The 25,264-nt window shown below is 37.9% G+C and overlaps 2 protein-coding genes and 1 pseudogene across 4 annotated transcripts in view; all 3 read left to right on the forward strand.

Moving 5' to 3' along the window:
* LOC115502107 overlaps positions 1-17,051 on the forward strand; it is a 62,490-nt gene extending 45,439 nt beyond the window's left edge. Inside the window, exons 4-5 of the mRNA XM_030297313.1 lie at positions 1,246-1,342; positions 14,094-17,051. Coding sequence (XP_030153173.1) covers positions 1,246-1,342; positions 14,094-14,476 — 480 coding nt within the window. The 3' untranslated portion in view covers positions 14,477-17,051. The remainder of the gene's footprint in view (positions 1-1,245; positions 1,343-14,093) is intronic.
* Positions 9,986-14,076, forward strand: LOC115502583 (annotated as a pseudogene).
* A 4,416-nt stretch (positions 17,052-21,467) lies between the features above and the next one.
* CE2H16orf87 (chromosome E2 C16orf87 homolog) overlaps positions 21,468-25,264 on the forward strand; it is a 36,086-nt gene continuing 32,289 nt past the window's right edge. Inside the window, exon 1 of one of the 3 annotated variants that reach the window (XM_030298097.2) lies at positions 21,468-22,636. In XM_030298097.2, the coding sequence (XP_030153957.1) occupies positions 22,571-22,636 (66 nt within the window). In that variant the 5' untranslated portion in view covers positions 21,468-22,570. The remainder of the gene's footprint in view (positions 22,637-25,264) is intronic. The other 2 variants (XM_030298096.1, XM_030298095.1) reach the window with 2 other exon arrangements.

Genomic DNA, 25,264 nt, shown 5'->3' on the forward strand with positions numbered 1-25,264 from the left:
AAGGTTTTTCCTCAACCAGAGACTAGAGGAACCTATGTTTGGCATCTTTTTTGTAGTCTTCCACCTTCTTTCCCTTAAACTGGCTATTGTAAATGATCCTTTTCCAGTAATTGGTACTGGCCCTCTTCCTCTCTCATGTTCAAACTCTTGAAGGCAGATTTTTTTTTTTAGTATTTTCTAGAAGTTTCATTTTGAAATATTATTTTTATATGGCATAAGGTAAGAATCAAAGTTCATTTTTTAAAGACATATCATTCAGAGTATTTTTCCACAACAGGGTGAAGTTAGAAATCAACAACAGAAAGAAAAACTAGCAAACTAGGGGCGCCTGGGTGGCGCAGTCGGTTAAGCGTCCGACTTCAGCCAGGTCACGATCTCGCGGTCCGTTAGTTCGAGCCCCGCGTCAGGCTCTGGGCTGATGGCTCGGAGCCTGGAGCCTGTTTCCGATTCTGTGTCTCCCTCTCTCTCTGCCCCTACCCCGTTCATGCTCTGTTTCTCTCTGTCCCAAAAATAAATAAACGTTGAAAAAAAAAATTAAAAAAAAACTAGCAAACTCATAAATTTATAGAAATTAAACAACATACCCTGAAATAACCGATGGACCAAAAAATAAAAGACAAAAAAAAAATTTTTTTTGAGAGAGATAGAGAGTACAAGCAGGGGTGGGGTAGAGAGAGAGAGAGGGGGAGAGAGAAATCCCAAGCAGGCTCTCTGCTGTCAGTCCAGAGCCCAATGCTGGGCTTGAACTCACGAACTGTAAGATCATGATCTGAACTGAAACCAACACTGAGCCACCCAGGTGCCCCTCTTTCCTCCCTTTAAAATGTCTTTGTTTTTTTTGAAATACATTCCCCTGCCAGCATTGTAGAACAGGCCAACAGCCTCTCATCCTGGGATTAATGTAATAGTTTCCTAACCAGTTGTTTTCTTCTAATCTAATCCATGTTGTAAATATTCTGAGACATTTTAGGAAATAGTTTTATTTTATTTTTTTTCTTTACATTCTTCCTGTGGCCACTCATATTAGTGTTATTAAACATTCACCATATGCATAGAACTGTAAAGGACTAGGAGAATGGGATGGGTATGATTTCCTATCTTGAGTAATTTTTATGAGGAGGTGGAGTTTAAATAAAAATGAGATTTCTACCTTTGAGTAATTTATTGTTTAGTTAAAGAGACCACATAAACACTTGATAAGTAAAATAGTAATATATTTTTTTCCTTTTTTTTCCCCCCTTCCAGGTTCCTGTTGCATGTAAATCTTGTCCCTGTGGTTATATATTTATTAATAGGAAACTTCTAAAAGTAAAACACTCAGAGAAATCATCACCTTTTACAGGTAATTGAGAGAGTTTACCACCTTTCTGTCTTTTGTGGTTTCTTTTATATAAAGTTAAAATTAATTTTTGTGAGTTAATTTTTTTTTTTTTTTTTTTTTTTTTTTTTTGCTGGTGAAGTTATAATACTAAAATCTGTTGAAGTACGTTTTGGTTTTTATTAGATACAGCAAGTTGTTTACATTGGTTTGTTCAACCAATTTAAATGTTAACTCCTTTACTGATAAATTTTGTAACAAATTTTAAGGAGAAATTTTAATTAGAAAATATTAACTGAAAGAAAGGAAACCTTGATTTTAGTATTAGAATTTTTTAGTACCAGTTATTTTTTTCAGTTCACGGATTTAGACTAGCTAAAGAGCTGCTGACTTCAATTTTATTTGAGTTTGTAACTTTCTCTTTAAAGTTAGAAATCTGGATTTATGCCATAAGTGTAGTGAGATAGGTTTTTGTTACTCTTATTTTTTGCTATGATAAAATCACATTTGTAATAATAGTCAACCCAAAATGGCAATACATTTATTATCAACAATTATTGAGTGCCTAACGTATGCCAGGTACTATATATTTTGGGCACACAGTAAGAAATCTACTACCAAGACAGGTTCAGTGTTGTCATAATGGTTGAAGGTATATGTAGAGGTATATACATATGGGATATATGGGGAAAATATCAGTAATAAGTGCTGAGTAAGAAATTAAAATAGGGTACTGTCCTAGAGGTTAATTGGAAGGCTGCTTTTGATTAAATGTTCCAGGGAATGCATCTCTGAGGAGGAGATGTTTTATAAGGTCTGAATAGATGAAGGAAAACCAGGGAAAGCAAATTCTAGACAGAGGGAAAACAAAGGCAGGATTTATTCCAGGAATGCAGGATTGGTTCAATATGAGGGAACCTATTAGTGTTATATACCATGTTATTAACTATAAAGAAAAAATAATACAGTTATCTCAGTAGATACTAAGAAAACCTTTGGCAAAAATAAGTACCCATTCATGATAGAGACACTCAAGAAAATAGGAATTGAAGACTACTTAAAAAAAATTTTTTTTAATGTTTATTTATTTTTGAGAGGAGAGAGTGACAGAGCATGAGTGGGGGAGGGGCAGAGAGAGACAGGGACACAGAATCTGAAGCAGGCTCCAGGCTCTGAGCTGTCAGTACAGAGCCTGATGAGGGGCTTGAACCCATGAACTGCAAGATCATACCCTGAGCTGAAGGCAGATGTTTAACCAACTAAGCCACCTAGGCGCCCCTTGAATACTACTTTTTTAACTTGATGTAGTATACATCTTAGCATTAAAACTATATCTTATTTAAAAAGGGGAAACACTACAGGCATCTCCATTAATGTCAAGAACAAGCATCCACACTATCTTCACTACTGTTCAGCATTTTGTTAGAGGTAAATTAGCCAAGGGAATTAAATTAAGAGAAATCAGTAAGAGGCATAAAAACGGGTAAAGAACAAGTAGAACAATATCTCTTTGCAGATCATAGTATAGCTGTACTCCAGAGAATCAATAATAAACTAACTCCTACAATAAAAGAATTCAGTGAAGGATCAGGATTTAAAATTAACATATAAAATTCAACTTTCATATATACAGATAGCTTAAACTGAACATAATGTTAGAAGAAAGCCCATTTACAATAGCAACATGGAGGATTAAATGTTTAGGAATAAATTTAATAAGAAAGGTATAAAATCTATACAAGGAAAATTGAAAACACTCCTAAAAGACACTGAAGCAGATTTAAACAAATGGTAAAATGTCCTTTGTTGTTGAATAAGATGATTCAACATCATAAAAATGTTAATCCTCCCTGGTTAATTTATAAAATCAGTGCAATGTTAATAAAAATCCTATTAAGTTGTTTTATGGAGTCAGACAAGCTGATTTTAAGGTTCATATGGAAAAACAAACATGCAAAAATAGCCAGGAAAATCATCAATTGACTTTTAGTAAAGGTCCTAAAGAAATTAAATGGGAAATAATAGTCTTTTCAATAAATAGTATTGGAATACCATGCTGAGTACGCAAAAGAATGAAGTTGGGGACCTGTTTTATGCCACACATAAAAATTAATTCAGAATAGATCATAAACCTAAATATAAGAGCTAATGAAACTAAAAGCATAGCAGTACATCTCAGTGACTTTGGGTTAGGCAGTGTTTTCTTAAATATGACACCCAGAGCTCAAATGACATACATACATACATACATACATACATACATAGGATGATATCAAAATTCAAAACTTTTTTTTGCTGCAGATGATATCAAGAAAGTAGAAAGACAACTCAAAGGATGGAAAAAACTATTTGCAAATCACATATCTTATAAGGTACTTATATCTTGAATGTATAAAGAATTCTTATTCCTCAATAATAAAAAGAAATAATCCAATTTAAAAAATGGACAAAAGATTTGAATTAGAATTGGTCCAAAGGAGATATACAAATGACCAACAACTATACCAAAATATTTTTGTTAGTCATTAGAGAAATGCAAATCAAAATCATGAGATATAACTTGACACCACTAAGATGCAATAATAAAGACAGAAAATAACAAGTATTGGTGAGGAAGTGGAAAAGTTGAAACACTCATACATTGCTATTAGAAATGTAAAATGGTGCAGTCACTTTGAAAACAATCTGTCAGTTCCTCAAATGGTTAAATACACAATTATAATATGATCCAGCAATTCCATTCTTAGGTATAAACCCAAGAGACTGAAAACAGAAGTGGACACAAAACCTTTGTGAATGTTGTTAGCAGCATTATTCACAATAGCTAAAAAGTAGAAACAGTCCTGATGTCCATCAACTGATAATCAACAAATGTGATATATCCATATAATAGAGTATTATTTGACATAAAAAGAAAGGAAGTATTGATATATGCTACAACATGAATGATTTGAAAATGTGCTATGTGAGAGAAGTCAGTTACAAAAGATCACATACTTTATGATTCCAATTATAAGAAATGTTCACATAGGCAGATATATAAACAGACTAATATTAACAGATATATAAATAGAATAGTGGTTTAGGGCTGGGAAAGGGTTAGAGGGAGAATGCGGAACAGTTGTTAATTAGTACAGAGCTTCTTTTGGAAGAGGAAAAGTGTCCTAAAATTGGATTCAAAACCCTGTGAGTGTACCAGAAATCACCAAATTGTACATTTTAAATAGGAAAATTGTATGGGATGTGAATTATATCTCAATAAAACTGATTTTAGAAATAGCCAGGAAAACACTTTTTTTTTTAAATTTTTTAAAATATAAATTATCGTCAAACTGGCTTCCATACAACACCCCGTGCTCATCCCAACAAGTGCCCTTCTCAATACCCATCACCCACTTTCCCCTCTCCCTCACCCCCCATCAACCCTGTTTGTTCTCTGTATTTAAGAGTGTCTTATGGTTTTTCTCCCTCCCTCTGTTTGTAACTCCCCCCCCTTCCCCCATGGTCTTCTGTTAAGTTTCTCAAGATCCATGTATGAGTGAAAACATATGGTATCTGTCTTTCTCTGACAGACTTATTTCACATAGCATAATACCCACCAGTGTTCCATCCATGTTGCTGCAAATGGCAGGATTTCATTCTTTCTCATTGCCAAGTAATAGTCCATTGTATTTATAAACCACATCTTCATCCATTCATCAGTTGATGGACATTTAGACTCTTTCCATAATTTAGCTATTGTTGAAAGCGCTGCCATAAACATTGGGGTATGTGTGCCCCTATGCATCAGCACTCCTGTATCCCTTGGGTAAATTCCTAGCAGTGCTATTGCTGGGTCATAGGGTAATTGTATCTTTAATTTTTTGAGGAACTTCCACACTGTTTTCCAGAGTGGCTGCACCAGTTTACATTCCCACCAATAGTGCCAGAGGGTTCCTGTTTCTCCACATCCACGCCAGCATCTATAGTCTCCTTATTTGTTCATTTTAGCCATTCTGACCGGTGTGAGGTGGTATCTCAATGTGGCTTTGATTTGTATTTCCCTGATGATGAGTGGCGTGGAGTATTGTTTCATGTGTCTGTTGCCCATCTGGATGTTTTCTTTGGAAAAGTGTCTATTTATGTCTTCTGCCCATTTCTTCACTGGGTTATTTGTTTTTTTGGGTGTGGAGTTTGGTGAGTTCTTTATAGATTTTGAATTCTAGCACTTTATCCAATATGCCATTTACAAATATCTTTTCTCATTCTGTTGGTTGCCTTTTAGTTTTGTTGATTGTTTCCTTTACAGTGCAGAAACTTTTTATCTTGATGAGGTCCCAATAGTTCATTTTTGCTTTTAATTCCCTTGCCTTTGGAGATGTGTTGAGTAAGAAATTGCTGTGGCTGAGGTCAAAGGTTGTTGCCTGCTTTCTCTTCTAGGGTTTTGATGGTTTCCTGTGTCACATTCAGTTTCTTCATCCATTTTGAGTTTATTTTTGTGTATCGTGTTAAGAAAGTAGTCTAGTTTCATTCTTCAGCATGTTGCTGTCCAGTTCTCCCAGCACCATTTGTTGAAGAGACAGTCTTTTTTTCCACTGGATACTCTTTCCTGCTTTGTCAAAGATTAGCTGGCCATACATTTGTGGGTCCAGTTCCGGGTTCTCTATTCTATTCTATTGGTCTGTGTGTCTGTTTTTGTGCCAGTAGTATACTGTCTGGATGATTATAGCTTTGTAGTAGAGGCTAAAGTCTGGGATTGTGATGCCTCCTGCTTTGGTTTTCTTCTTCAATATTACTTTTAGCCAGGAAAACACTTAAAAAGAGAAACTTTAAAAAAAAACTATAAGGGTTGAATAGCCTTATTAATTAAAACATTGTAGCATTGGCAGTGACAAATAGACCAGTGGAAAAGAATAAAAAGTGCAGAATTAGACCCAAATTCATATGGAAAGTTAGTATATGAGAAAGGTAGTATTTCAAATTACTAGGGTAAAGATGGACCTTTTCTTCTTCTCATTTTTATTGTGGTAAAATACATACAATATTTATCATTTTAACCATTTAAGTGTACAGTTAAGTGGAATTAAAAACATTCACAATTCTGTGTAGTCATCATTGCTATTTATACTTAAAACTTTTTTATCATCCCCAACATAAACCCTGTACCCATTAAATAATCTCCTCCTCCCCACTCCACCACCACACCTCCCCCAAATCCCTGGCAGTCTCTCCTTTGTGTCTCTGTAAATGTGCTTTTTCCAGGTATCTCATATATAAGTGGAATCATATAATATTTGTCCTTCTGTGTTTGGCTTATTTTACTAAGCATAATGTTTTCAAGGCCTGTCTATGTTGTAGCATATATGAAAATTTCATTACTTTTTATGGCTGAATAATTACCATTTTATGTACATACTACATTTTTTAATCCATTCATCTGATAGACAGTAGGGTTGTTGTAATGAACATTGGTGTACAGATATGTGTTCGAATCCCTAATTTCAGTTCTTTTGGATATGTACCTAGGAGTGGAATTGCTGGGTCATACAGTAGTTTTGTGTTTAACCTTTTGAGGAAATGTAAAACTCTTTTCCACAGTGGTTGCACTATTTTATATTCCCACAAGCAATGCATGAGGGTTCCAATTTTTCTATATTCGTACCAGCATTTGTCATTTTCCAATTTTTTTTTAAATAACCATCCTAGTAGGTGTGAACTGTTATCTTACTGGGTTTTGATATGCATTTCCCTAAACACTAGCAATGTTAAGCATCTTTTCTGGTTCTTATTGACCATTTGTATATCTTCTTTGGAGAAATGTCTATTCAACTCCTTTACCCATTTTTAATTAGGTTGTTTTGGTTGTTTGTTAAGTTATAGAAACTCTTTATATATTTTCAGTATTAATCCCTTGTCAGAAGTATGATTTGCAAGTATTTTTTTCCATTCTGCAGGTTGTCTTTTCACTTTTTTAAGTGTCCTTTGATGCACAAAATTCTTAATTTTAATGAGATCCAACTTACCTAATTTTTTTTGATTTTTATTGTTAATTGTGGTAACATACAAAAAATATAAAATTTACCATCCTATTTTTAAGTATATAGTTCAGTAGTATTAAGTACTTTCACATCTTTTACTGTTGATCACCAGAACTTTTTCATCTTCTAAAACTGAAACTCTATAGCCTTAAACAACAACTCCCATTCTTCCCTCGTCCCTGTCCCCACTAACCTCTATTCTACTTTCCATCTCTAAGAATATGACTATTCTAGGTATGTCATTTAAGTAGAATCACACAATTTTTGTCTTTTTGTGACTGGTTTATTTCACTTAGCATCATGTGTTCATGGTTCATCTGTGGTGTAGGATGTATCAGAATCTCCTTTCTCTTTTCTGTTGTTTGGGGCGGGGGGAGGAGCAGAGGGAGAGAGAGAATCTTAAGCAGGCTCCACACTCAGCATGGATCCTGACATGGGGCTCGATCCCACGACCCTAGGATCATGACCTGAGCCAAAATCAAGAGTCAGACACTCAACCTACTGAGTCATCCAGGCACCCCCAGAACTTCCTTTCTTTTTAAGGCTGAATAATATTCCATTGTATGCAATTACCACATTTTCTTTATCCGTTTATTGGTTGATAGACACTTGGGTTGTTTCCACCTTTTGGCCATTGTGAATAATGATGCTGTGATTGTGGGTATATAAATACCTCTTTGAGACTCTGTATTCAGTTCTTTTGGATATATTCCCAGAAATGGAATTATTGGATCATATGGTAATTCTGTTCTTAATTTTTTGAGAAACCAACATGAATGTTTTCCATAGAGACTTGTACCATTTTTTGTTCCCACCAGCTGTGCCCAAGTGTTCCAGTTTCTCTGTATCTTTGCTAACATTTGTTATTTTCTCTTGTTAGTAGCTGTCCTTTTGGGTGTGAGTTGATACCTCATTGTGGTTTTGATTTGCATTTCCCTAATGATCAATGATGTTGGCCATCTTTCCAAATCCTTGTTGGCCTTGTATATATTTTTGTTTGAGAAACATTTATTCTAGTGCTCTTTGCTCATTTTAAAATCAGGCTATTTGTGGGGCACCTCGATGGCTCAGTTGGTTAAGCATCTGACTTTGGCTCAGGTCACGGTCTTGTGGTTCGTGGGTTTGAATCCCGTGTTGAGTCAGCTGTGCTGACGGCTCAGAGCCTGGAGCCTGCTTCAGATTCTGTGTCTCCCTCTCTTTGCTCCTCCTTCCCTGCTTGTGCTCTGACTCTCTCTGTGTCTCAAAAAAATAAACATTAAAAACAATTTTTTTTTAATCAGGCTATTTGTATTTTGTTGTTGAGTTGTAGGAGTTCTTTATATATTCTGGATATTTACCCCTTATCAGATTCATGATTTGCAAATATTCTATTCTGTGGGTTGCCTTTTCACTGTTAACTGTGTCTTTTGCCCAGAAGTTTTAAATTTTGATGCAGTCCAGTTTACCTGTTTTTACTTTTGTTGTCATATCCATTAAACTGTTGTCAAATCCAGTGCCATGAAGATTTTCCTCAATGTTCTCTTAAAGACTTTTGTAATTTTAGTTTTTACATTTAGGTCTTTGATCCATTTTTGAATTAATTTTTGTATAAGGTCTGGGTTAGGGTCCAACTTCATTCTTTTGCATGTGGATATACAGTTTTCCCAGTACTATTTGTTGAAAAACCATCCTTTCCCACTAAATGGTCTTGACACCCTTGTCAAAAATCAGTTGACCATATGTGTGAGGGTTTCTTTCTAGTCCATTGTTCTTTATGTTTGTTCTTATGCCCATATTGTTTTAATTATTGTGGCTTTGTAGTTAGTTTCAAAGTTGGGAAGTGTGGGTTCTCCAACTTTATTCCTTTACAAGATTATTTTGGTTATTCAGGGCCCCTTGTGATTCTGTATAAAAATAAGGATCTGCTTTTCCATTTCTGCCAAAAAGGCTGTTGGACTTTTGATGGGGATTATAGTGAATTTGTAGATTGCTTGGGTAATACTGACATCTTAATGATGTTAAGTCTTCCTATCTATGAGTATGATTGTCTTTTCATTTATTTAGATCTTGCTTGATTTCTTTCAGCAGTGTGTTCAGCATAAAATCTTAAGTCCTTGGTTAGATTCATTCCTAAGTATTTTATTGGAATTGCTTTTTTAGTTTTCTCTTGAAGTTATTCATCCCTGGTGTATAAAAACAGAGTTGATTTTTATTCTTGTATCTGACAACTTTACTGAAGTTTGGAAAGTTTTTGGAAACTTTTTTTGGAAATGATCTACTTTTTTTCATGGAACAATGAATGATCCACTTTTAGCATTTCCCAAATGGCTACCCAGTTGTCCCTGCACTATTATTAAAAGAGCCATTGTTATCTACCATTAACATAAGTTAATTCCTCTATAGTTGGTATGTAGGCTTGCTAACTGTGACTTAAAATCCAGAAGCATTAAAAGAAAAGGTTGATAAATTTCACTAAGTTAAATTCTTGCATAACAAAAAAAAATCCCGTAAATAAAAGTTTTTCAAAGAGAAACTGGGGGAAAATATTCATAATATATACCCATAAAAAGGACAATACTTTTTATATTTAAATAGCTTTTAAAGTTTGAGGGACAAAAGCTTTTCAGGTTGCAGTGCCAGGCAGTGAGGAGCTCTTGCCCCACTGGTAGCTATGTAGTCCAAGGGCCCTCTACAGTCCATGCAGGTCCTTGGACACAGGAAGGTGGCCATTGCACATCCTGGTGCATTGCAAACAGGGCAATGGCCTTATCCAGGTGAATGGACAGTCCCTGGAGATGATCCATCAGTGCACACTACAGTACAAGCTACTTGAACCTGTTGTGCTTCTGGGCAAGGAATGATTTCCTGGGGTGGATGTCTGAGTCTGCATGAACAGTGGTAGTTACGTGGTCCAGGTTTGCACAGTTCACCAGTACCAGCTCCAAAGCCCTGGTGTACTTATTACTAGAAATATGTGGATGAGGCTTCCAAGAAGGAGCTCACAGACATCCCCATCCAGTATGACTGCACCCTGCTGGTGGTAGTGGATCCCCATCGCAGCAAATCCAAAAAGTTTGGAGGCTCTGGTACCCATACTTCCTACCAGAAATCCTATTGTTAAGCCCATTGTGAAGATCAGAGTTCACCTTGGTAATAAACAGTGGTTGTGAGATTTAAGGTTTTGAAATAAAACAAAAAATTTGAGTTTGGGACAGAGTTCCAAAAACCTGTTGTAAAAATGTGAATCAGACATGAAGAGACAACTCAAAAAAGTAAGACATAGTAATGGCCTAAAGTATATGAAAAAAGTTCAAATTCACTCATAATTAGAGAAATGCAAATTAAAATAATACCTATCAATGACAAAAATTTTAAAATATGACCATATACTTCGTTGGTGAAGCTGTGAAGATATGGATACTCCTATACATTGCTGTTGAGAATGTGAATTGTTACAATCCTTTGGAAGGGAAATTTGGTAATACCTAAAAATATGTATTTGTTAATTTTTTGACCATTTCTGGGATTTTACCATGAAGATACACCTCCAACAATATAAAAATGCATACATACAAGATATTCACTGCATCAAAGTAGTGTAATGTAATTGCAAAATGTTGGAAACAGTCTAAATGCCCATACATAGCAAAGTGATTAAACTATGGTATGTCCATGCAGTGGAATAATGGAGCTGTAAAAAAAGAATGAGAATGATCTATATCAATTGATACGGAGTGTTGCCAGGATAATATGCTGTTAAGTGACAAAAGTAAAGCGCGGGAGTATCCATAGTATACTATTCTTTTGTGTAAGAAAGAAGGAGATAATAAGACAGTACATACACATCTGCTCATTTGTATAGAATCCGTACTGGGAGGATAAACTGGAAACTAAAGTGATTGGTAACCTATAGGGGGTAGGTGGGAAAGGGGTGCAAAAAAGTGGGGTGATGGGAACTAGGTATCAGGAATGAGGAAGGAGTGACATTAAAGGGGATGGAGGAAGAAAAGAGCTTTATTCCAAGTTTTTTTCGAAAATAACATCTTCACTGGATACTGTAATGTTAAAAAGAACTGCACATTAATGCTGTAATCTAGTCAGTAAATGTATTTCTCACAGGGGCATAGATCAGCAATTCTGAAACTGCCTTATGTGTGTACTCAAACTGAACAAATAGGTAAATGTTTTAAATAACAAGAACTGGGTTCTCATAAATAAAGAAAAGAGAAGGCTAAAATGAACTCTGTTGGTTTGGGTTTGGTTTGGTATCTGAGATATCAATATATGTGTGGGTTGTTATGCATGTTTCCTACCAATGTCCACTGAGAGTGACTAAAAGGTATGACACCCCAATAGTAATGAATAAACCTAGGATCCAGTTTTTTATTTCTAAGTAAATATTTTATTTCCTCAAATAAAAGGAACCAGGGCTCCTTGGAGAAGTTGTTGATTCTAGGACTGAGAGAAAATACTAAAGGTGCCTGGGACACCTTGATGTGTGCCAGGTAATAACAAAATGCTTTTAAAAAGGCAGGGGGATATTGTTGAAAAAACATGGGAGTCAACCGGAAAGAGTTCTAATGGCCGAAGCTGGAGCAATTTGAGCAAAAGAAATAATGAAATCACTGGATTATAATTCATAGAATAATGTAAATATCCATGAGTCCATACTGATACAGATAAAAAAAAATGGGGAAAATGAACAATTCTCGCTTATAGTAAAATTCCAATTAAAACTGTGGAAAGATGTATGATATGAGGAAAATAGAAAAGAAATATTAGCTAAACACAGTAATAATTATTGTAGACAAGATCCACCAATTGATTGTAAAATTAGTGAGTGAAAATTGAGAAGTAAAATTCATATAGATTCAAAGAATGTCCCCCAAAGTATATCTTCATTAATCACAAAGGGAAAGATAGTAAATTTATCAGAATGAAACCTGCTAAAATTTATCTTAATAAATCGCTTAATAAATGATCAAGGTGAACATCACAATAATAAAACATATTGATATCATGAAACCATGATATGATGCACTGGGAAGGATTCATCATTTCTGTGTACTCTTGCCAAAATGTATAACCTTAGTCCAGTCATCAGCCAAACCCAAATGAGATATATTTGACAGAGTAAACCAATCAGTAGTCTTTAAGAGTCATGATCATGAAAAATAAGGGAAGACTGTAGCATTGTCAGAGATTGGAAGAAACAAGATATGACAACTAAATATAATGTGGGAGTTTTTTCTTTCACAATGGCCTGTTCTTGCTGAATGAAATCTATTTCTTTGTTTTCTCTTTGAACATTAAAGGCATGTTTCAAAATGTCATATTCTAACATCTTAAAATGTCTGTTTTAGATTGTTCCATTATTTGTATATAGTTCTGAGATGAAGAGTATGAATTCTATTCATGTGTCCCTTCCCCACTGTGCTCTTTTAATGTTTCCCACTTTTTTGCATTTGGGAAATTCTCTATTGCTTTTGGATTTAGCTCTGTATTAAAACAAGTTTTGTTTTTTGGTTATATCTCAATTAGTATGTCTGAAGTGGGATGTTATGCTTCTTGCATTTATTAAATCTACTATATTGATGGAAAACCTTTCTCCCCTATTCCTGTTCCATTTATGAACAATTGGGTAACTGCTTTCAGTGTATTAGGGACTAAAATACAGTTACTCACTTTCCTAATATTTATCATATAGTTAAATATATGGGGTGCTTTTTTGTTTTTTGGTAACTATTTTATGGTTGAGGTCAGAATTTTTTTCTGCTTTTGTAATAGATTATTGACTTATTTGAAATAGTTTAGAACTTAAGTGAGGGTAGAAAGGAATAGAAACCTTTTCCCTTTCCACTTTGCCATCTTGGAAGTATAGGGGAGGAAAAAGGCAGAAAAGTTAGTATTGGAGGAAAATTACTTACAAAGGGCTGGAATTAAAGCTGCTGAAAAGGAAAACTTCCCCCTTCTTACCGCAAGATATTCCCAGATTTGAATTCTGCTGAACCTTTCTCTCTCTCTTTCTCTAACCCTTTGGTAGGTTTAGGTCACATGTATGTTATGGTTATAGTTTTAAAAAGTACACTGGGCAGTGGACCCTAGTGCCATTTAAATACATGACTGCCAGGGGGAAATGTAAACTTAGGCAAACAGTTCTTTCATATACCTAAAATACTATTTATATTCATTTACGCCAAAATTAAGTATGAAGCCAAAGAAAGTGAAGCAGAGAGGCGAAAGAAGAAAAATTCCGTAGTAAATAAGGATTTAGAATGTGTAAAGAATGTGTGAAGTAGCATTCAGATCATGTGAAACAGGGAAGAGGAACACCTAAAAATACTTCTGTCAGAAAACATAAGAAACAGGTATTTATCAGCCCATTACGGGAGATTTTTTTTCTAAGCATTAAACTTATCTGAAATCTTAATTTGATAGTAGAGAAAAAATTGTGTGGCATTGAGTTCCTAGATTTAAAAGCACAACTTCTATTTTAGTTCAAAATCATTTCTTTTATGGTAATGCGTATAAAATTACTGGAAATTTTATTCCTACTGTAAAGTCATCTGCCTGATATAAACTGATGGCAGCAGAACACAGTGATAAAAAACGTGTGTTCTCCAGATGAAATTTCTGATATTTGACTAGTTGAAACTTGGCCATGATTGGTAAAGTTGATATCAGGTCTGTTTTCAGGTGTGTTGTTTAGTATTCGTAATGATATTATGGTCTTCAGTTTTCTTTGATGGCTGAGTTTTTATTATTTATTTCTTCCACAGAAGTGGACTGTACCATATCTTTGAAAGATTTGCGAATACTGTTTTTATATGAATTTAAACTAGGACATAGTGCAGCCACAGCAAGTAGAAACATCAATTCTGTCTTTGGAGAAGGCTCTGTTAGTGAAAGGACTATCCGGTGGTGGTTTGAAAAATTTCGTTCTGGGGATCTGAGTCTGAAAAATGAGCCTCGAGGGAGACCCAAATCTGTTTTAAATGAAGATCAATTGAGAGCCATGGTGGAAGCTAACCCCAAAATGGCAATTCGAGGCCTTGCAGCAGACTTAGGAGTTTCTGCTACAACAATTTCTCGACATCTGGCTGCAATAGGAAAGGTGAAAAAGTTGGACAAATGGGTAGGTATCACACCAACTGATGGATGATCATATATGGAGATGATTAGAGATGTGCTCATACCTTAGGATTTGAAAGAGCAGAGACCTATTCTGGAGAGGATCGTAAGCTTTGACAAAAAATGAAAGTGGTCTGGACAATGGTTGGATGTTGATGAAGTTCCCAAACGTGTTAAAACTATCACTGCAACCAAAATGAAGGTTCTAGTAATGATGGTGGTCTGCAAAGAGAGTATTTATTACTTTTAGCCCAGGCAAAACTAACAGTAGCATCTTATTGTCAAGAAGTTGAAATTAATGTATAAAAATGGATTTAAAAGCACTCTGCATTGGTTAACAGACATGGACCTATACTTTTCCATGACAACATTTGGCCACTGAAATTGCGGACCACCATAGGGAATAACTGAATTGGGCCAAGAACTTTTGTCATATCCATCACACTCACCTGACCTTTTTTCAACAGATTACCACCTTTTTCATCATTTGGAAGTCTAAGAAACAGAACATTCTCCAAAAGAGAACAGTAATTGAAGGATTTGAATAAATGTTAACAATGCTGAATTTTATTAATATGTAATTTAGTATTTGGAAAAATTTATCATTTTGGGAAAGCAGTTATTGCTAGCAGCACATATTTTGGTTGAATGACACTTTTCTTTTTCTGAAAAATATAACATTTTCATTTTTATATAAAGGCAGTTTCATATGGTTCAACCTAATATCTTCCCAGACCCTGGCAGAACATGAAGACTGAAAGGTACCTAATGTACTGGAAAACTACAAGCTACCCCTGAGTTTTGGGCTTCTTCATTGGAGGAATGTAGAACAACCCAGAGTGTATATATGTTTGAAAGATGCTTAGGAGTCAGCCATGCAAATATCTGGTATAAAGAAGGTTTTAGAGAGATGAGCAGCCTCAACAGAAGCTTTCAGGCTCTGAGAAAATATTTTTTGAATAAAGAAATGAAAGCATGTTTCTAACACCGAAAGCCATGCACACAATAGACATGGCACAGTGGTGCTTTTGAGTGGTAGTACTTACTGTCACACAGAGCCAATCCCTTTCATATGTTTTCCATTCTTACTCTTTATTTTTAAAAAAGTGTAAGTGGCCTGTCAGAGACCATAATTAATGGGCTCTTTATGATTTTATAGCTAGATTGCAGTTACTCCTTGTGGCTTCCAGGGATTAAGTTGGCATAAAGATAACATGGTCCTCTTCCTGCCTTTCTCCCTCCTGACAACTTGCTGTGTCTATCCTATGAAGGAGAGTTAGGGAATCCTAAAAGCTAAGAGGTGAGAGAAGGACATCCTGGAATGGATCTTACTTGAAGAGACAGAAAGAGGGAAGAAGGGAGACAATTGGAGGGAAAGATGGAATGGAAATTACCTAAAGTAGAATTGACTGTGAGCTAAAAGATTAAAGACCATGGGATGCATTACTATAAATTAAAAATAAAGATGTCCCTTTCTTTGGGTAACAGTCCTGCGCTATGACAGAGGCTTTGTGAGCAGAGTGCCTTTCAGTTCTAATTTACTCCCCTGGCTGGATGCCCTGGTCTGGAGTCACCTGCTTATTTTACTGCCCCATCCTTGGATTGTCAAGGAATCTATTTAGTGTTTTTGTGGACTCTTGCTTACTCTCAAGAGAGAATGAAGCCTGAGATTTAGCTCAGACTGATAAGGTAACCAGGCTAAAACCAGAAGTATGGGAAGGACTTTATATGAAAGGCAGCAAGTACAAGGGTGAGGTCAAATGGTCACAGAGGGTTGCCCAATGTGAAAGAAAGTGGTGTTGTATAGTTACTTAGTCTGAGTAGTAGTTGCTTTATGGCCATTCATCCTTTCCTCAATTCTCAGACCCCTTGTCAGACTTCAGAGTTGGATCCTAGACTTTTGTCTAAAACAGTTGGTGGATATCCTTGTTCAGCCCAAATGAGTGGTTTGGGGATGGGTAGGCAACCCAAAAAGAAGCAGTGAAATATGATGACACATGGAAAGGAGCAGTTATAGAATGTTCAGTTATCCTAGCAATCGTCCTTACCACCTCCAAGAAGGGGTGTAGACTTGAGAGGCAGAAATGGGTCCTGGATTGAGTTGTGCCTTTACTACTATTAATATATTTTGGTTATGTGAGATGGCAAGTACCCTTTTTGCTTAAACCGTTTTGGAGAGCTGGGCTATTTTGGCAGAAGAAAGATTCCTGACTGATACTCTCCCCTGAGCCTTACTAAACTGTAAAATGAAGTTCATGATACCACCTTGCAGGGGTTGGGGATCAAGAGGGACAGTGTAAAGCACAGGCATGGAGTAGATGCCCAATAAGTAGTATTTAATACTATGAAAAGTAAAAGCAGAAGAAACAAAGTAAGGTGTGTGGGATACCTCTTGAGGCCCCTCTGTGTCCACGGTAGCCATTTGGGGTGAGTTCAGTGCTCACTGAGGCTGGTGCCTGGCTTGGACTGTCCAGAGGTACCCAGCTGTAGAAGAGGGACGACTTCTTCAGTCACTTTGAGCCTGTGGCTTTTCTGTAGTAAGTAGCAACTACAACTTTTTTTTTTTTTTTTAAGATTATTTTGAGAGAGATGTGTGAGAGCACAAGTGGGGGAAAGGCAGAGAGAGAGGGAGAGAGAGAATCCCAAGCAGCTAACAGTGCAGAGTCCAACACAAGGCTCCATCTCACAAACTGTACGATCATGACCTGAGCCAAAATCAAGAGTTGAACACTCAACTGACTAGGTTGCCCTAGGTGCCCTGGAACTACAGCTTTAAATTTATAACTGGAAGCTATATTAGATTTTCAAGAAAAATGAGAAATTTTATACACATAAAGTCCTGCCAAGCATCCCATCTTATTCTTCTTTCCTAGGGGGGGAGAAAAAAAGCTTTAAGAGGTTCCTTGGTAGAAACTTTGGTTTGAGTGTCAAAGGAGTGAGATGGAAGCTGCTACATCTCACCTCCCTGCCATTCCCTGGCTTGGGTCCTTATTACAAAAGGGAATATGAAGTGGCTTTGAGTCACTTACGTGACTCTTGATCTTGGGGTCGTGAGTTAGAGCCCTGTGTTGGGGGTAGAGTTTACTTAAAACAAAAAAACAAAGTGGCTCTGAATAGCCATTTTGGTTTATTAAGTACGTAGTAACCGTTATTAAAGAAGCTCCTGCCTGGTCTGATTGCTTATTGTGAGACTAGAGCACCTACAGTTACTTTAATAGCATGCATAAAAGGTCTTGGGTAAAGTTAGAGATAGGATCAAAAGCCAGTGGAAAGTAGACTCTTCCAGGACCTGCCAGTAGGTTGGACTCTCTCTTCTTTCTGTTGGTATTTTGGCCACAGAACCTCCTTTCACTTCCTTTTATCTCAGCTAATTTGTCCGTGCTGCTACTGTTCTTCACCTTATTAACTCTACCTGTCATGCACATTTCTCCCAGGATGTCTTACCTGATTACCCCACCCCACTACAGGTCAGGTCCCCTTGTCAATGGACTTAGAGCCCCAGTATGGTTCCTTCGTAACTGTGATCACAGTAGTTACATGTTTATTGGTGTGATAGTATATGTTTGTCATCTTCTCTGTTGGATTATAAGATTCACAACAGCAGGGACTTTTTTCCTCACAAGATTATACCCCCATCAAGAGCACAAGGTCCAGCACATGGTAGGTACCTAGTAAATGTTTATTAAATGAATAAGTATTAGGGCCAGTGTCATTCACTTTATGGAAAATCCTTGTTTTGGTATCAGTGTAAGTAAGGAATATGTGGATAAGACATAATTGAAAACCTAATGAACAGTGGCTTAAATACGTAGGTTTTGTTTCCTGTAACTTATGAACATTTTCAAACATAAAAACAAAATACCTGAATTTTACAGTGAACACCTGTATGCCAGCCACCTAAATTGACATTACTTTATGATTATACTTTATCACTTTACCTACCCACGTAGCTATCCTTTTTTTTTTATGCCTTTCAATGTAAAGTTGCAGGCATTAGCACATTTCACCCTTAATACTTTAGCATACATATCATTACCTAGAATTCAATATTTGTTTAAAGTTCTTGTTCTCATAAATTTAAATTTGATAAAATGCCCAAATCCTAATTGTACTATTCAGTATGTTTTGACAAATGCAAACACTTGTGTAATACAAATCCCTGTCGAAGATACAGACTATTACTATCAGCCCAGAAAGTTCTCTCATACCCCTTTTCATTTTATCCCCACTCTTACAAGACCCCAAGAGGCAAAACAACTGCTCTGATTTTTTTTCTACCATGGAATAGTTTTGCCTGTTCTAGAATTACACATAAATAGAATTGTACAGGATGTGCTCTTTTGTGTAAGGCTTCGTTTACTAAGCATAATGTTTTTGACATTAACCCATTTTGTGTGTATCAATGTTTCATTCCTTTGAAAAGCTGATTAGTATTCCATGAAACAAATATAACAATTTATCTATTTACCTGTTTGATGGACATTTGTGGGTTTTTTTTCACAGTTTGAGCCTATTTTGAATAAAGCTGTTATGAATATTCTTGCACAAGTCTTTTTGTGGACGTATCTTTTGTATCTTTTGGATAAATATCTAAGATTGGAAATACTGGGTCATAGGCATATGTATATATCTAGTTTTCCTAGACCTTTTCCCAAAGTGATTACACTATTTTATACCCCCCATTCTCACTAACATTTGATGTCACTCTTTTTATCTATTCTGGTGGGTGTAGAGCTGTATCTTATTTTGAGCTACTTTCCCCCTTTCACATTATAAGGAAAATAGGGAGGCAGGCTATGACTGGAGTAGGCACTTAACAGTGCTATCGGGGACCCACACACTTTGTTCATCCTTAGTGGACTTTGATTATAGTTCTATGCATGGCTTCTGAGGTAGTCAGCCCATTGAGTGTGGGCTGGGTTTTGTGACTAGCTTAGTGACTAGAATATAGCAGAAGCAATGAGATGCCATTTCTGAGATTAAGTTATAAAAAGAGTGTGGCTTCTGTCATGAGCATTCTCTCATACTTTTTGGGATTACTCATTCTAGGGAAAGCCAAATTGCTATATTGTGAGGCAGCTCACAATTGCCATGTTGTGAAGAGATGATGTGATAGGGGACAGTCTGCCAACAATCAAAAGAGTGAGCGTAGAAATAGATCTCCTTTTGGTTGAGCATTCAGATAGGATTGCAGAACCACACCTGGATTCCTAACCCAGAGAAACCGAGGTAATGTTTGTTGTTCTGAGCCACCAAGTTTTGGGGTACTTTGTTATGTAACAATAGGTAACTAATATGACACCTCATTGTCTCATCCTAAGATGGCTTTTTGTACCTTCAGGGTCTCTTGTTCATGCCCCAGACAGTAAGAAAAAGTATGAAGGGCAAAGGACAAAGAGTTTTTTTTAACATGAATCTGTTCATTTAAAAAAAAATTTTAACCTTTATTTATTTTTGCAAGAAAAAGAGCAGAAGCAGGAGAGGGGCAGAGAGAGGGAGACAGAATCAGAAGCAGGCTCCAAGCTCCGAGCTGTCAGCACAGAGCCTGACGCGGGGCTGGAACCCACAAGTGGTGAGATCATGACCTGAGCCAAAGTTGGACGCTCAGCCGACCGAGCCACCCAGGCGCCCCGAATCTGTTCATTTTTATCAGGAACTCAGAACCTTTCCAGCAAATCCCACTCAGCAGACTTTGGTTTATATCTTTTTGGCCAGATAACGCCACTCAGCAGACTGGTTTATATCTTATTGACCAGATAACTCCACATGACCACTTTAGCTAGAAGGCATCTAGAGAGAAGCAGGGACCTAGATGGAGTTTGTGTCAGCCAACTGTCAGTGTCTGCCACATTAACCATTTTGGAAACCCCATAGAGTTAAAGACATTAAAAGACCTCTTCATTAACACCTACCCCAGCCAAGTGAGCTTTTGAGGAAATTTCCAGAAAAAGGAAATGAAACTTTCAAAAAACTCCTCAGGGCTTGGATTGCAGGGCCTAGGTTTCTGATTCGTGTCCCACCCCATTCTTGGAAAACTGCAGCACTATCTTCCATGGCTCCTTCTAGTCCTCCAGTCCTTTGCAATAGATACTTCAGAGCTATCCTGGAAATACCCCTGATAACTCTCTGCCACAGCAAAATGGCTTCTCAAGTTTTGCTAACATTATGGCCTTCATATTTTTTAGTCCCTCTTCTCTCCTTTAGTGACCTTTCTTTTCTCCTGTCTCAGGTCTGATAACTTAAATTTTGCTGGACCAATCATTCTCAAATTCGAATCGAATCGTGTTACTCCAACTTAAAACCCTTATTGCCCCATTGTCCTCAGGATGAATCCTGAACTTCTTCCCATGGTAGCGAAGACCCTGCATAACTGGATATAGCAGACCTCCCCAGCACTTTGCCCTGCACTTGGTGTTCCCACACCAAATTGCTTACTTTCTCTGCCCCATCTGCCTGAGACCTCCACTTGACATCCTTAGGGATTCAGCTGTGGTGATGACTTTTCTAGAAAGCTTTCTAGGACTTCTAACTCCCTCAACAGTGGGGCAGGTGACCTCTTAAGTAGCTCTTAAGTAGTTGTTATAAATTCTTTTCCCTTTATGGGGGAAAAGGCCATACTAGGTTGATCTAGTAGAAAATTCAAATAATATGAATTGAATGGATATATGAATGATAGGGAATGAAAAATAAGTCTTCCTATTCCTGCTGTCCATTTCCTTTTCTCCAGTTTCTCAATACATATTCAAGTATAAATACATTTTCATATTATTTTTATAAGGTGTTCTGTACCTTGTTTTTCCAAGTAACACTTGTTTTAAAATTTTTTCTTAATATTTATTTTTGAGAAAGCACGAGCAGGAGAGGGGCAGAGAGATGGAGACAAAGAATTCGAAGCAGACTTCAGGCCCTGAGCTGTCAGCACAGAGCCCTACGCAGGGCTTGAACTCATGAACCTTGAGATCATGACCTAAGCCGAAGTTGGATGCTTAAGGTGCTCCAACACTGTATTTTGGAGACCATTATATCACTTCATACCGATCTATCTCATTCTTTAAAGAACTGCAGCGATATTCTGTTGCGTGCATGTCTTAATTTGCCCAAGCAATTTGTTGTCGTACACCGGGACTGTTTCTGATTTTGCTCTGACAAGCAGAGACGCAAAGTGCAATATCTTTGCACAAATGGATTTGAGTACAGGTGGAAAATATCTTTTCCACTATTAGGGGTGAATTGCTAGATTATGAGGCTAGGTCAATGGCTATGTGGCTTTAAAATTTTGGTATGAAGTTCTATATAGTCAACCGATTTACTCTTCCTATCAACCGCCCAGTTCTGCTGTATTCTAATATTAGGCCATGTACCACAGTAGTCTGCATATTTTTTGAGGGCAGGCACTTCCTAGTATTCACATTTGTCTGGCTGGCAGAATTAGCTTTCCATATTTGAGTTAACGTTGAATTTTGTATCTCTTAGCGCCGATTCTAGGCTTGACATACAGCAGACTCAGCAGGTGTCTATTACAATTCCTCAATAATTAGAGAAGCTAACATTCACTGAAGTGTATTAAATGCCGCGACTTGTGCTAAGCGCGCTTTCTCTTCCACCACTTTCACTCACGATCTCCTTCCTCCCGGGGGGAGGGGGTGTCCAGCACCACCACCCGCCTTATCTGTGCATTCGTTGGCCGATCCCGACGCCCGTTACTGCTGAGCCACGCCCAAGCCACGCCCCCACGCATTCCGCAGGAGAAGGCGTGGTCATTGTGGCGCTGGACCTTCGAGACCGTCTCCTCTCGTGAGAATCTGGATACGCTCGAAGACCGGTGCCGTGAGTGTGGGAGCGCGTCTCGCGGGCCCGCGGAGTCGACGCGAGAGGCCTGCGGCCGCTGCTGGTGCACGCCGCCGCCCCCCCTCCCCCGGCACGCAGGCTCCGTGCGATTTCGCGCACGCGCGCGCGCACCCGCCCAACCCTTGGTCTGGCCAGCAGGGACCCGCCTGGCGGAGGCAGGGCCGATGAGATACTAGGGGAGGAGCCCGAGCTGCTGCCGCTGCCGCCGCCGCCGCCGCCGCCGCCGCCGCCGCCGTCGCCGCCGCTGCTGCCACTGCCTCCGCACCCGGAGAGGAGCATGTCTGCAACTCGAGCCAAGAAAGTGAAGATGGCCACCAAATCGTGCCCTGAGTGCGACCAACAGGTGGGCGCAGAGGACCGGGCGAGTGCGCGGGCGGGCGGCCGTTGGCTGTGGAGAGGCCGCCTCGCCGGGTTCGGGAGGCCGAGTGGACGGGCCGGCCCTTGGGCTCGGGGGCTACAGTGGAACCCCGGAACGGGCCGGGCTGAGCCGAGGGGGTGCCAGGGAGGCGCTCAGGGTCGCAGTCCGGCGGGTGCCCACCTGGCAGCGTCAGCCAGGCGACTGTGTGCGCGGGAGGGAGGCGTGGGTTTGTCTGGAGCCTGTCCGGACCCTTCCCGAGTCGCCTGGCCGGCTCCGGTTGACAGCGGCGGGAGTGTGGGAGCAGCGGCCCAAGTGGACGAGCACGGCCCCTTCAGCTCCCTTTCTGCCCGACGAGAATGCCCGATGTGCCCAGCTCCAGGCTCCTGGGTTCTGGCTCCGAAAGCGGCTCCTGCCACGCAGGGTTGCTTTGTTCACATAAGATGTATACAGTGAACCCCCAAAACTGTTCTGCCGCGAGCTAGGCGGAGGCTTAATGTGACAAAAGGGGCCGCAATGCAATGGTTTCAAGTTTAGGCGAATTTGGACAATTTTTTTCTTCTAAATATGTATTCCTTATAGTTTTGAGGGAAATAAAAGTGAATCTTTACATTGTTTTTTGTGGAACATTATTGAATAACGCCCCCATTGAAGCCCTTGCCTTCTGGGCGCTCCTCACTTCCCCCACCCGCCCTCATATCCGCTGTTAAAAATTTGGCGTTTCTGCTTCCAGATCTTTTTAAAAATTTGTATGTAGTTTTAAGAATTTTAAATGACTTCTTTCTGCACAGAATTAATAGTGACAGCTGTAATTTTTAAAATCGCATTTTACTGTTTGTTAGTTTTATGCATGCCTCATTGTTTACTAGAATAATGAACGTTCCTAAGTCTTACAATCTATTGAGTTAAAACTCTCAATAAAACCATCTGAAGGCCCTTATTACATGCCAATGTGCAGATCTGGGTGTGATTTTTTTCTTTTCTACTGAGGCAGTTTTTTCAAAATGACTACCTTTCTCCCCCCCTTTTCTTTAAAAAAAAAAAATATATATATAGATATATATATATATATTTTCTTTAAAACAGGAGTAATATGGCTCCAGTAAATAGCTGGAGAGCTTTTTAAAAAAATAACATGCTGATGTTAGTGCATTCTTTAAGAGCAATCTCGTACGTTGATCTAATCTAGTAAAAGAAAACATTACATGTTTCAGTATATTTTATGAGCAGTGATAGAAATTCAAGGAAGGAAGATTGTGTAAGGAGAATTAGTTTATTGATTTTTTGAGTTTATTGGGTATGCAGTATAAAAACAATTTAGCCATGTTTTTTGAAGTAAAGTTAAACTTCTATTCTTACCATTAAAATTTGTTAAATCTGACAAAATTGGATTTTGTGATTTAAGTCTCTTTGCTAGATAATATCAATATTTAAATCATTTCCATTTGTTCTAATGAACTGCAGTATAAGGTTTACATGGTATGCTTTATGCATTCCAGTTTTTGTAGGGCACAAGTTATTGCAAGTCTTGACCTTGTTTTACTTGGCATAATGGAATCTTTTGGGAAAAATAACTTGTTTTTAATATCCTGGTTAAAGAAAAAGGAAAGGATGATAAACTTGTTAGGAGTCCCCTTAATTGTTCAGCAAAATGTGATGAGCATTTTATTTGTAAACATACATTAATTTTGTTACACACACACAAAACTACCCCCCCCCCCAAGCTGCCATTACAAAATACCATAGATAAGGTGGCTCAAACAGTAGTAATTTATTTTTTCACAGTTCTAGAGTTTGGGAGTCCCAGATCCTCGAAGAGAGTGAGCTTTCTGGTTCTGTTCTTTTTTTAGAAGGGCACTAATGCCATCATGAGGGCCCCACTCTCGGGACTTTAAACCTGATTATCTAATCTCCAAATACCTTCAGATTAGGGGTTAGCGTTTCAATTTATGAATTTTGGGAGGGACACGATTCAGTCCACGGCAAGCTACTATATAATTTAAAATGTTGGTTTTGTTTTTTATTCTAAATATTTAAGAGAATATAATATACATGAGGACTAATTAAAATTTTTGGTGATTCTTGGGGCTCCTGGATGGCTCAGTCAGTTAAGGGTGCCACTCTTGATTTTGGCTCAGGTCATGATTTCATGGTTTGTGAGTTCCATTCGAGCCTTGGGCTCTGCACTGACAGTGAGGCACCTGCTTGGGATTCTTTCTCTGCCCTTCCCTTGCACCTGTGCTCTCTCAAAAATAAATAAACATTAAAAAAAACCTTTTGGTGATTCTTAAAAATGATTTATCTTTTACTAAAAGCAACTGGATTGAAGGAAATAAAATTAATTTTAAATTTCTAATTATTGGAGAATACAATCTTCCAATAGTTACAAATGAGAAAAAAATTATAATCTAGAAAGCCATTTTTTAAAAAAGTGTTTATTTATTTTGAGAGAGAGTTCATGTATGCGCGTGTGGGAGGGGCAGAGAGGGAGAAGGAGAGAAAATCCCAAGCAGGCTCTGTGCTGTCAGCGCAGAGCCCGTATGTTCTGTTTCCGTGTGTGTAAAAGTTTAAAAACAGGTACAGAGATCAAGCAAGAAAGACATAGATTTTCAGTTG

The sequence above is a fragment of the Lynx canadensis genome, chromosome E2 (genome assembly GCF_007474595.2).
Source record: "Lynx canadensis isolate LIC74 chromosome E2, mLynCan4.pri.v2, whole genome shotgun sequence".
Taxonomy (NCBI): Eukaryota; Metazoa; Chordata; class Mammalia; order Carnivora; family Felidae; genus Lynx; species Lynx canadensis.